The 14165-nt window shown below is 37.2% G+C and overlaps 1 protein-coding gene across 1 annotated transcript in view; it reads left to right on the top strand.

Annotated features, from left to right (window-relative positions):
• LOC149781517 (uncharacterized) overlaps positions 1–13033 on the top strand; it is a 98672-nt gene extending 85639 nt beyond the window's left edge. Inside the window, exons 15-17 of the mRNA XM_089935599.1 lie at positions 224–583; positions 4534–4581; positions 6653–13033. Of these exons, the coding sequence (XP_089791725.1) occupies positions 224–583; positions 4534–4581; positions 6653–7704 (1460 nt within the window). The 3' untranslated portion in view covers positions 7705–13033. The remainder of the gene's footprint in view (positions 1–223; positions 584–4533; positions 4582–6652) is intronic.
• The last annotated feature ends 1132 nt before the right edge of the window (positions 13034–14165 follow it).

Below are 14165 nucleotides of genomic sequence, written 5' to 3'. Positions count from 1 at the left end.
TTCAAGGTAGGCTTACTTTCCAGATTGATATGCAGGTACACTTCATGCTTATCTTCAAGGTAGGCTTACTTTCCAGATTGATATACAGGTACACTTAATGCTTATCTTCAATGTAGGCTTACTTTTGAGGCCAAGTTTATTTTGATTTTTTTTTGGGGGTGTATAATTGACTTTAAGTGGCTCAGTAAAACATATTATTGGATGCTTGTTTTCATATTTTTAGACAATGCACAGCTACAGGAAAAAGATGAACCCAAAATACAACCTCCACAGAATGCAGGTCCCAGTGGGCATAGGGTACCCAATCAAGGTATGGGCCTTTTGGGTCCAGCTCCAGGATTATTGCTACCCAACCAGACATCACCAATGAGACCACCTAGTCAGCCCCCATTTTTATCCCGACCCAGTGGCACTGGGCAAGGCCTTCAACCCAGCATGCCTCACCCCAGTAAGCCCCAAGGGCCCAGAACCATGGGCCCAGGTCAATGGACCCCAGAGGGCAATGGACCAGATATTATGGGCCAAAACTTGCAGCAACAACAGCAGCAAAAGCAGGGCTTATTGCGGCCTCCTGGTCCAACAGGTATATTTTCTTTTGTTGTTTTTATTTTGTTTTACTTTTCACAATTGTCCTTTTCAGTTATTTGCTTAGGGTTTTATTATATAATATTTTCCATGCTCTACTTTGCTTTACATGAACACACTGTTAAAATAATTCAGGTGGGTTTGAGTGGGAGAAACACAGAAATTGCATTCTGATTTTTTTTTTAAGGGACCAAATATGAGTGGTATACCTACATTGTTCTCCCTCTGCCTCTCAGGCAAGGCCCGAGATAGTAGAAATAGAAATGAAATTGTATCAAATAAAGGAGCCTACAAGACATAATTCCTCAAAATTCTTTACTAAATAATGGGACCGAGTTTTTTTGGGCCATGTTTACAGGATGAGAGTCATAAATGGGAGTCAGCTGGTTAGGGTTGGGTTGGTAAAAGGCCAGCATTGTGATAAATTTGTATTGTCTCAAATTAATATTTTCTTAATATGGTAATTAGGACAAAATAAATGTGTTGCATGACAAATTATGACATTTGTATCGTAAGACAATTTGTATATTGACACTAGCAGTACCCATGATGAGCAGCCTGTTATTCACAAATAGACAGAACATGCATACAGATATTTTTGTAATTATTCATTTCATTCAAATATGCAAAAGAGTTGAAGAATATAGTCCAAAGTTGTTGATTTCTCCTGCCATTCAGTCAGTATAAGTAAAACAGACAGTACAAGTTACCGATGTACTGTGTATGTTGGGAATTATACTAGTCAGTCAAAAAGAGAACACTTCTGTACTGTGTATGTTGGGAATTATAGTAGTCAGTCACAAAGAGAACACTTCTGTACTGTGTATGTTGGGAATTATAGTAGTCAGTCAAAAAGAGAACACTTCTGTACTGTGTATGTTGGGAATTATACTAGTCAGTCAAAAAGAGAACACTTCTGTACTGTGTATGTTGGGAATTATACTAGTCAGTCAAAAAGAACACTTCTGTACTGTGTATGTTGGGAATTATACTAGTCAGTCAAAAAGAGAACACTTCTGTACTGTGTATGTTGGGAATTATACTAGTCAGTCAAAAAGAGAACACTTCTGTACTGTGTATGTTGGGAATTATACTAGTCAGTCAAAAAGAGAACACTTCTGTACTGTGTATGTTGGGAATTATACTAGTCAGTCAAAAAGAGAACACTTCTGTACTGTGTATGTTGGGAATTATACTAGTCAGTCAAAAAGAGAACACTTCTGTACTGTGTATGTTGGGAATTATAGTAGTCAGTCAAAAAGAGAACACTTCTGTACTGTATATGTTGGGAATTATACTAGTCAGTCAAAAAGAGAACACTTCTGTACTGTGTATGTTGGGAATTATACTAGTCAGTCAAAAAGAGAACACTTCTGTACTGTGTATGTTGGGAATTATAGTAGTCAGTCAAAAAGAACACTTCTGTACTGTATATGTTGGGAATTATAGTAGTCAGTCAAAAAGAGAACACTTCTGTACTGTGTATGTTGGGAATTATAGTAGTCAGTCAAAAAGAGAACACTTCTGTACTGTGTATGTTGGGAATTATAGTAGTCAGTCAAAAAGAGAACACTTCTGTACTGTGTATGTTGGGAATTATAGTAGTCAGTCAAAAAGAGAACACTTCTGTACTGTGTATGTTGGGAATTATAGTAGTCAGTCAAAAAGAGAACACTTCTGTACTGTGTATGTTGGGAATTATACTAGTCAGTCAAAAAGAACACTTCTGTACTGTATATGTTGGGAATTATAGTAGTCAGTCAAAAAGAGAACACTTCTGTACTGTATATGTTGGGAATTATACTAGTCAGTCACAAAGAGAACACCTTTGGGTTTAATGCCATTTTTCAGCACACAAGAGGCAATACATGGCGGCCAGTATTAATGGTGGAGGAAGAACCCGGGAAAACCCCGGAAAGAACCACTGACCTATGAGAAGTTACTGGCAAGCTTTCTGACATACCCACATTGGCCGAATCCAAGACTCGAACCCATGCAGACAGAGGTGAGATGACAGTGATCCGTAACGGAGAGTGCTTTAGACCACTCAGCCACTCGGTCCAGTTGATGAGACTAAGTAGATAAAAAAAAAATGGCAGAAGAAGAGATGATATAAAGATGGAGATGTTAAATATGTGAGGGGAAATAAATATTGATTGCTTCGACCAAATATATTTTGTGTATTCAGACTTATTAAATTAGAGGAGTGGATACACTATTTATTATGAATGGAACATAAAATTGTTCTTACAGACTTTGTACAGGTATTTATTAGTTTCCAGATGAAGCATGATTGTAAATGTTTGTTCTTTTACCAAACATGTTATTCGTTCCAAATTAGATACCTAGATTGATGCTTGAATAGGCATGCTCATGTTTTAGTTGCCATGAACCAAGAACCCTTCATGAAGTGCTATCAACAAGTTTTGGATAAAAACATCATAATTAAACTTGAAGAAATCTTAGTCATACGGTGCCATGCATCGCTGGTAACCAAAGTGTGCCGGATGCAGGTTTCAGCAATCTAGAATTTATTAATGATATTTGTGATCTTGCCATGCTCAGACTCTGTGAACTGATTTCTTTCACACTTGACATCAGGCCGGACATTTTATGCTATAATGACTGTCAGCAGAATGACTCTGGTTCTCCACCATCTATTGTTACCAAACATTGAGGATTGCTTATATGCAGTGTAAGAAAAAACACTATTGATTTTGGGGTTAAAAGTTCAAAGATCTGGGTTACTGTAACTAAGAAAAAAAATGGTTTTCACACAATAAGTTCTCCACAATCTGCAGTTACTAAACATAGTGAATGGCTTGCACTTGGGTTAAGAAAGCTCCATATTGTTTGTTGTGTCTACGATCAGAGGCTAAGGTCACTGACTTAAAACAGCTAACTAGTGGTCAAAAGGTCAGAGGCAGTGGTCAGTTTGAAAAAAGACAAATGGTTTATGCACAATAACATTTACATTTCTACATCACATACCTTTACTGGATTTGTGGATGGTTTGCACTTCAGGTAGGGAAAGAAAAACCTATCAGTTTTGAGGTCAAAGATCAAGGTCACTGACTGAAAGAAGAAAAAAAACAGGTTTCTGCACAAAAACCTGAGTTTTACATTTCAGAATTGTCCAAACTTGTATAGCTCACTTGCACTAGCAACAAAGTAGAAGCCTGTTGATTTGTTGGTCAAAAGGTCAGAGGCAATGGTCAGTTTGAAAAAAGAATAATGGTTAGTGCACAATAACATTTACCTTTCAGACCTGGTCAGAGCTTTTGTGTGTGTGTGTGTGATTTGGATTTTTAATGTAGCTTTATAAAAAAATTCAGTCATATTGCTATAATGCCTGCAGTGTGGTAGTTTATAGTGATGTCTAGCACTGGGGCATCATGCCACAGACATGTAGCATATGTCCTACCCAGTCACATTATTCTGACACAAGGCCAACCAGTCATAACACTAACGTCTTAATGCTTACCACCAAGCAAGGCAGCCGTTAGTATCATTTTTATAAGTCTTTGGTATGACTCGGCCAGGGATCAAACCCATGACCTCCCGCATCCAAGGCGGACGCTTATGCTAGGCCACTGGAGCGGTCCCAGTTTTTGTAGGTGACCTACACTTGCAATAACGAAGAAGCCTATTCATTTGGGGTCAAAGGTCAGAGTCACTAACTGAAAGAAGAAACCTGGTTTATACTCACAATCTTTGGTTATATGCATAGACTGTAATAAGCACAGTGCAGTTGTATAGTGTGCCATTCACTGTATTATTTTTTATCTCAGATTTTCAGTTTCACGTTTTTTTTTTAGCTCTCTGACAAATGAAAGAGCAACATCACTTCCTTTCTTCACATTTGATGACATGCATTGTATACAGTTATTTCTTTTATTCATCGGTGGATTGATTGAACAGTTGATTCATTTGTTTTGCATATTGTAGGGCCACAACAACCTGGACTGATGGGTCAACCAAGAATGCCAGGCACTGGTAAGCAGCAAAATCAAGCTATTTTCTTCATACTTGGTTTGGTTCAGAATATAACGGAATTTGTTTTGGTTTAATTCCAATTTGCCTGTCTTGATGGAAGATATTATGTATTATCTCTCCGGTCACATTTTTCTTTTTCGGGTCATGACTAGAATTGGAGAGATTTGATGAGTCGTTTTTCCACACATACATTATGAATATATTTCATGGAAAAACCCAAGCCTGAAAGATCAAGGTGATCAATGGGTAAACCCATTTTCAGGTCTGAGCTGTAACCTTTGAACTGCTGGCAATATTTTAATGAAACTTCAGCCACTTGACATCATGGTGTATTATGCACCCATCAGATCCCAGCTGAAACATTATGATCCACGCCCAAAATAAATATGCAACTATGTGTTGCTTCAGTCAAACTTGAGTTTTGTCTCTCCTGTAACTTTGAAGTACGGGAGATATTTTGAGAAAAGTTGAGGACTAAAATATGTTTGCCAAGAATATGCCATAGTAGCTGTGCCAAGCTGATTCAGTGATAGGATTTTGTTTGCATGTCCATTAATTGCCTCTTAAGGCGTTCAGTGAGGTATGCAGCAAAATTGGGTTAATTTGTCATTTAAAAAACTGCAACCTAACTCATTTTGGTCCTATAATCAGAGGTTCAGTTAATGTGTCAACAACAATGTTCCCTCTGAAAACAGATCCAAATGTCAAATGCAGAAGGACAGCTAGTAATACCATTTATTTTCAGAAACAAGCCATTTTGTATGAAGATGAAAGTTAGGTAATAAATGATAGATAAGATAGTGTCAGTTGTTGTTGGTTTCATAGTATTTAAAGAAACATTGTCATCCTTCCATCTCTTAGCACAAGTTTTTTTATCACTACACATAACTATTTGGAGGCTGCCCATGAAACTTTACAAACATATTCATCCAAGGTCTGGTTGACCCTGGATGTAAATGATATTGCACAGACATTCATTTTGGCCACCACAGAGGTCTTCTTGAAAATCTTGCTATTGCTAATCCTTCTGATATCTGGTTGGTTCTAAACATATATGGTGCCATTCTGACATCCAATATGGCCACCACAGAGGTCAGCTTGAAAATCTTGCTATTGCTAATCCTCCTGATATCTGGTTGGTTCGAAATATATATGGTGCCATTCTGCCATCCAATATGGTCACCACAGAGGTCATCTTGAAAATCTTGCTATTGCTAATCCTTCTGATATCTGTTTGGTTCTAAACATATATGATGCCATTCTGCCATCCAATATGGCCACCACAGTGGTCATCTTGAAAATCTTGCTATTGCTAATCCTGCTGTTATCTAGTTGGTTCTAAATATATATGGTGCCATTCTGCCATCCAATATGGCCACAAGGACAGCCACATTAAATCATTTTATCATAACTCTTCATTGAAAAGTCATCAGAATGTGCCATTCTGACATCCAATATGGCCACCACAGTGAAAATATTTTCATTACTCCTAGATGGAAGTCTTATCAACATTGGCTTTCACCAAAAGACTTATTGTGATGTCTAGTTAATACTAAAAGGAAATGATGCCATCGTCAGAAGTCTTGGTAATGCTACTTTTCCCACATTGGAAGTAATATCAATCATGGCAGCCATCATGAAAATAATCTTGTCACAGTTTCTTCTAAATGGAAAGTCATATCGACATGGGCTTGTCATGAGAAAACTTTTTAAGGTGTGTAGATGGCCCTAAATAAAAATTATGCACATCTAATATCCACTATAACCATCTTGGTGGCCAAGTTGAAAATCTTGTTTTGCCTCCAGGATTGATGATCATATCAACCAAGAGTTATCACCAAAGACTTTTTGTGGTATCTAGTTGGTCCTAAATGAAAACGTTGCACTGCAGGCATGTCACAATGAAAAATGTCTCCCTTATTCTCTTGAATGAATGTTCCTATTGGCTTGGGGTTTCTGTGTCTAGTATTACCTAAATGAAATCCATGTCATTATTACATGGAACTCTAGTCTAATTTGTTTTTTTTTAATCTGTGATCGTTTTATTGTTAATTCTTGCTGTTATTTACAGGTGGCCCCAGAGGACCTCCCAGTCAAAGGATGCCCCTTCATCCAGTGAACCAGCCTCAGGGCCCATTAAATCAACCAAGACCCCAAGGGGTCAACATGGGACAAGATAAGGACTTTAGGGGCAACCCCAGTATTCCTCATATGCAACAGGAACAACAAAGGCAGCAACAACAACAAGAATTCATGGATACTGGAGATTTTGACCATCGAACAGATCGGGATTTTAGAGAAGATCGGGATTTTAGAGAAGATCGGGACTTCAGAACCACCCCAGACTATGGTCAAAATAATCGGAGTGGTGAAATGTTCCAGAGGAATCGGGGTGCAGGCCCCAGTATTAGAGGTCGAGGAAGGGGTTCTTATGAAGATAGATCAGGAGGTCAAGGTCATTTGGAGAATTTTAACAGTTATGGACGTGGTAGTAGTGATAGCAGGCAGTGGCCAGGTGAAGAACATGAAATGATGGACACAGACGTTAGAATGGATCGAGATGAACGCAGTGATAGGAATACAGCTCCTAACTTTAGTAGAGGAAGGGGCACTTATAATGAAAACAGGGGTCAAGGAGGTCCCTTTAGTGATAACAGGGGCCAAGCAAATGTGAATGAAACTAGAGACTCTTATGAGAGAGACGATGTTTGGGGAGGTAGCCAAGGAAATCGTACCCTTGGTAACTATGGTGGTCCCCAAGATCAAGACCGGAGGCAGTATTCAGATTCTTCTGATCCGTCGATTGGAGGTAGAAAAGGAAATTGGAAAGAGGGACCAGGGGATGAGTTACCAGTGCCAGAGGAAGTTGGCCTTGGGATGGTTGAGCAATATGGTACACAACAGACAAGTTGGGCAGAAGATATGCCCGGCAGGCAGGATTTTCAGTCAGAAAGAGGAGGATTCCAGTCTAGAGGGGGATTACGGGGTTCCCCACGTGGGCGAGGTGGAGAGATGAGGGGTCGTGGTGTAGAAAGAGGTCGAGGAATGGTTCATAGAGGAGGAAGAGGTGTGGGAGAGAGGGCAGGCTTTAGAGGGGGAGGAGTCAGGGGGAGCTGGAATTGATAAGCATTTCAACCATTACTATTAAAATACAGAATCATTTTCATATGACTGATAGTGCATGGATCTGCATTGTAGGTGAAGTTAAATATATGCAACGCAAAGCGTTACATGTTTTGCATGTAGATTTATTTGATCACAGTTGATGATAATGTCAAATAAGTGTTTTCATGTCATTTTAAATACTTTCTGGACAAAGCACACTAAATGCAATAGGATTTATTAGATAAATGTAACCAATCGCCAGCCCTTACTTGGTTCTAAATAAATGCCTCAAAGTATATTTACTGAAGCCAATTGTTCGACTGATCTTATGTAGTGAATATCCTTTATGGTCTATTCCATTTAAATCTGCATGGAGAGGGAAGAACAGCATTTTAACTAGCAGTACTAGAATGGATTAAAGTGACCCACCCCAGTAAAACAAAAAAAATAAACACCTAGCCAAAAATAAGTAGGTTAAGACATTACACTTGGAAAAATAAAATAAAGTGTTTTTCCCTTTTGCTCAGGTACCTTTAAATGGAATAGCACAATAGACCAGCTTCTTTAAAAACATTCTTTCTGTTACTAAAAATTTATATGCAAAACATGTTAAGTCTGCGGCAATCTGGAATTGCCTCACAAATTTAATGGAATATTCATCGTAGCATTTTTCAGTCAGTAATCTTTAGGTTAGCTTATGCTGTCATGTTGTCACTGGCAGTTGATTTTTCATACAGGCTTTTTTCTTCTGGTTTTTTAAAAAATTTATTTTCAAATCTTGAGTATACCATTAATGGTTAAAAATAACTTGTGTCCTTCTAATGCCTGCAATTTATAGAAACTGAGGACAATTCTGATCTTCACTCGGTGTCCTCTCAAAAAATAAGATTGTGGAATTCCAGATTAGCAGGTAATATTGGTTCTTTCCAAACAATAACATTGTGGAATTTTAAGGTTAGCAGGTAAAATTATTTCAATTAAAAAAATAGCATTGTAGAATCCAGGTTAGCAGGTAAAATTGGTTCCCTTTAAAAAAAAGTAACATTGCAGAATTCCAGGTTAGCAGGTAGAATTGGTTCCATTTGAAAAATAATATTGTGGAATTCCAGGTTAGCAAGCAAAATTGGTTCCCTTTAAAATAATAGTGTGGAACTCCAGGGAAGCAGGCGAAATTGGTTTCCCTCCAAAAAATAACATTGTGGAATTCCAGGTAAGCAGGTAAAATTGGTTCCCTCCAAAAAATAACATTGTGGAATTCCAGGTTAGCAGAAAAAATTGGTTCCATTAAAAAAATAACAAATTGGATCCCTCCCAAAAATAACATCTAGGAATTCCAGGTTAGCAACCAAAATTGGTTCCCCCACAAATAATTGACATTGTGGAATTTCTGGTAGTGGCCAGAACGGGTTCCATTATTTAAGAAAACAATGTTAGAATTCCAAGTTGTTAGGCAAAATTGGTTCCCTTAAAAAAAAGTAACACTGCACTTACAACTGTGGGTGACTAATGACAGATTAGTAATTCTGTTCATCTTTAAAAGTTAATCTTACAAAACGAAATGACCTTTTAGTAATGAAATGGAAGCTTGTTTTTTACTTTTATGTAGAATATAAATCTTTCAAATAACAGAATAAAACTTAATAAAGTTATGCAGTACAAATTATAAGTCTTCCTCATTGTAGTTTGACTATAATCTCCTGTTTGTTGTTGTTGTAATTTAAAAAAACAGAAAATGTTTACCTCAGTTATCAGTTATTATTTAACATAAGAATGACATGACAGACCATGTCCTACATCTCTATTCATTGTAAAATATAAGCCAAGCCCAGCAGACTGATATGATGTATTGGGTCCCTGCTTTGTTCATTCTAAGGCGGCAGATTGACATGTAACTGTGAGATCGATATCAGTGGTGTTGTCATTGATATTCTGTGTCCTTATATGCTAAACTTATGTTTTCCATGACAGCAGTATCATTGGTGTCATCATTGATAGACCATGTCCAGGTTTGATAGGCTTACTTGTTTTACCTGTAGCAATGGTATGAGCAGTGCCATCATTGATAGACTGTGTCCTGATATTATAGGCTTATCTTTTTTCCATGACAGTGCTATCAGCAGTGCCATCATTGATAGACTGTGTCCTGATATGATAGGCTTTTTTCCATGGCAGCAGTATTGGTGGTGTCGTCATTGATAGACTGTCCTGATATGGTAGAGTTACATGTTTTCTCTGTGACAGCGATATCAGCAGTGCCATCATTGATAGGCTGTGTCCTGATAGGATTGGCTTACCTCATTTCTATGACAGCAGTGTCAGCGGTGCCATCATTGATAGACTGGATTCAGATATGATTCAGTTACCCATTTTCCCTGTGACAACATTATCTATGGTGTAATCATTGATTGTCTGTGTCCAGATGTGTTAAGAGTTACCAGTTTTCATTGTGACAGTGGTATCAATGGTGTTGTCACTGATTGACTGGTTGATTGGACTACCTGTTTTCATTGTGACACTGGTATCAATGGTGTTGTCACTGATTGGCTACCTGTTTTCATCGTGTTAGTGGTATCAATGGTGTTGTCACTGGTTGATTGGGCTACCTGTTTTCATTGTGACACTGGTATCAATGGTGTTGTCACTGATTGACTGGTTGATTGGGCTACCTGTTTTCCCTTTGAGAGTAGTATCAGCAGTTGTCATTGTTAGTATCCAGATGTGATAGGTTTGCCAGTTTTCCCTGTGACATTGGTATTATTGGGGTCATGTCTTGTTTTGATAAGGTTTCCTGTTTTTGTGGTATCAGCAGTGACATTGATAGACTGTATGCTGATATGATAGGGTTACCAGTTTTCTCTGTGACAGCATTATCATTGGTGTCATCATTGACAGATTGTGTCCGAATAGGATAGGCTTATCTGTTGTCTGTGACAGTGGTATCAGTGATGTCATCATTGATAGAATGTATCCTGATATGATAGGGTTACTTGTTATCCCAGCAACATCATTATCATTGTCATCATTAATAAGTCTGCGTAAATGTTTTTGAAAATTATTTATCTACTTTATCAGAAATTTTGGTTTTGAATCACTATAGGCCTCAAATTTGTACTCGTGTATGTTAGTGTTGTCTCGCCTGCTTTAGAAGAAAAAAAAAGCATCACAATCATTCATTCATGATAGATGCACTTATTCCATGGAGCATTTCATTTTGTAATTGTTTATTTAACAGAATATTATTCAGAATATCCAAAGTTCTTGTACCAGTTATTATCACAATACACGTGTCAGCTTGTTTTTACAGATTTAGATAACTTGGATGGCCAAAATATTTGCCTCACTTAAATTACCATTGGATATGTCAGATTTGATTTTTACAATCTTTTTGTTAAATTGTATGCCATCTGTACTCACTTACAAGATGAGTCCAACTGCAAACTGCACATACCCAGATTTGCCTTCTCATAATGCGCCAGCAGATCTGGGTTTGTGCAGTTTGATAAGAGTAATCAGTAGAACCAACAACATAGACCTTGATCTGCAGGTGCATTATGGCAGATCAGGATCACCATTGTTGTCGACAGTTTAACTTGACTTATAAGCGTGTACATACAGTACCTGTCAGCAAAACCTGTATGATTGTTATCTAAATTGGCATGATTTGTTTACTTTGCTTTGTTGATCTGTTTACTTACCATCATAATATCATATGCATATATGTATAAATTGTCTAATACCATCAAGCTGGTTGGCAGGTTTATTATAAGTTCGATCTATGCAATTAGTTGGGCCGCTTGTTTAATTTGATTAATAATTTGAATAATACAACATTTGAATGAACAACACTGTTTATGTTACGTTCATAGCATGTTACTTTTTTCTTAGTGAAAAATAGCACATGTAGTACCTTGAACAATGGTCGTATAACCCTGTTCCAAAAAAGTTACTTTTTAGAGTGTGCCTGTAACTGACACATGGTACAACAAGCCTGTGTCATAATAGTTCATCAAAACACAAAATTTGAGTTCTTTAATGATGTGAAATATCAATATAAATAGTTCTCTTTAGCAAAGAGATCAAAATCAGGTGAAATAATTGAACTAACTATGATAAAACTGGATTTAAAGAATTTAATGAGATTCACATCCATACCCATGTTATAAGAGGTACAGTGGTATACTGATGGGCTGTATAGCCAAAGCTCCTGTTCTGGAAATTATATATTTATAATCTCGACTTTGTGGTTGAGTTTTCACTTTTCAGCCAGTAAAAAGTAGTGTTACAAAAGTGTACATATCTGAACTTGAGTTTGAGATTGAGTTTCACTTTAAGCCAGTCAATAAATATGTTAAAAAGTAAATTCTTTTGTGATTGGCTGACAGAATATGTCAAGTTGAAGACTAGATAATGATGTCCTATAGCCATCATGGTGGGTACAGTGGAGAATTTGGAGGACACCGCTAAACATTGATGAGCTGGATTACTTTGTTTATGTTGACTTCATGGATATAGAAGGAGACCTAGGAAGCAGCATTAGCTAAAGTGGTTGAGAGTAAAACTCAATCTAAGGGTTATAAGTTTGATACCTGTCCAGGTCAGTCTGATTTGGCTTCCTCAGTGTGTCCTTTTGAAAGGTACTTAGCTCCCTGTTCCTTGGCACACTGTAGCCATTTGTGTGTTAACAGGGACTTTAAAGCAAAATTCTAGCAAACCCAGTTCAACATAGCTGTTACAGTTGTGCTTTAATCTTTTTATTAGCAAATGGACCATAATCTGCCTTAAAGGTCAACTTACATGAAACCAACCACTGGCCTTAAATATCAACAGTGTGAAAGCCCCTAAAACAATTGAAATAAATTGATATGTATTGAGCATCCACTTGTTTTATGAGGTCCAGTTTTCTCATTCCTTTAAGTGGATACTTATCACAGATTTCATTCTAGCTGGACAGCCACTTGAGAGAGTTTTGGCATATTCAACATTTCAAGGATTTAAGATTATTTTGTCAGTGTAAAAGTTTCAAAGTTTCACTATCCAATACAAAATGTGGTTTGTGAAATTGTGTCAAAAGGTTATGAACAACTTGCACTGTAAATTAAACCTTTTGTGAATGAGTCATGTGATCAGAACTGTGAATACTTGCACTTAGTTTATATGGATCATTTGTATATTTTCAGAGCTCATGATTTTGCTATTGTTTCATTTCAATAAAATTGCTTAAGAAAGAGAAGAATTGGTGAGAGCTTATTGCATATACAAAAAAAGGGAAAATTTGACATTCATTGTTGATATAATCATAATGATTGGAGATATAATGTACAAAATAAATCTGCAAGCAGCAAAGCCATTTTTCCATTTTCCTCTTCTTTTTAAACCAACTCCACCAACGTATAAAATGATATGTGGACATCATTTTAACCATTAATTGCTTCATTTCTAATCATAAACTTGAAAGGAAGAAGAAGAAAAAAACAACAAAAATAACTGATGCAGTCTCATTAAAACAGTTGAGATAAAATTTTGTTTCAAGTCAAGCCACTAAATAACTGACATGTGTTGCTGTGCAGTAAAATGTCAGAAAAGTTCTATTTTTAGCTCTACTGGTCATAGATCAGAAGAGCTTTTGGGATGGTCTTTATTCTGCTGTCAGTTGGCATTTGTTACTAATGCTCCTACTAAACTATGGTTTATACTCACTTGTAAGACAAGTCCAATTTCAAACTGCACATCTTGGATCTGCCTTAGTTAAATGTGCTGGCAGATCTGTTTATGTGCACTTTTTTAGGAGTAATCAATAGAACAAATTGGTTTAGATCTGATGTCCAATATTGCCATTATGGCAGCAATCATGAAAAACTTATTGCCATTCCTGAATGGCAAGTCATGTTGACATGAAGACATGATGTATATTTCTGGTCCTTAATGACAATGGTGCTGATCTAATATGGTCACCACAGCAGCCATCGTGAAAATCTTTTTATCCCTAATTCTTCTGATTGAATGGGTATTCGCTAAAAGACTACATATGATGTCTAGTTGGAGCAAAATGACTGGTGCCAGTCTGACATTTATTATGGCTGCCACAGCAGCCAGCTTGAAAATCTTATTATTCCTACTCCACATGAATGGAAAGTCCTACTGACATGGGGTTTTCACCAGAAGACTTTGTATTATGTCTAGTTGGTTTTGAATGAAAATGGTGCTGCTCTGATGTCTAATATTGGCACCACAACAGCAATCTTGAAATATTGTCACTACTGCTCCTGAATGGATAGTAATAATAACGGGGGTGGGGTGGGGGTTTCAAAGACTTCATGTGATGTAAGACTGGTCCAGAATCAATATGTGATGTCCAATATGGCCACCACAGCAGCCATCTTGAAATCTTGTCACTATTCCTTTAAAAAAAATAGTTATATTGACATGGGGTTTTCACCAGAAGGCTTCTTTGTTGCTCCAAAAGAAATTGGTGCCAATCA

Source organism: Sinohyriopsis cumingii, chromosome 15 (assembly GCF_028554795.1).
Source record: "Sinohyriopsis cumingii isolate HCF-2022 chromosome 15, ASM2855479v2, whole genome shotgun sequence".
NCBI lineage: Eukaryota > Metazoa > Mollusca > Bivalvia > Unionida > Unionidae > Sinohyriopsis > Sinohyriopsis cumingii.
This window is presented reverse-complemented; position numbering and strand designations above follow the sequence as displayed.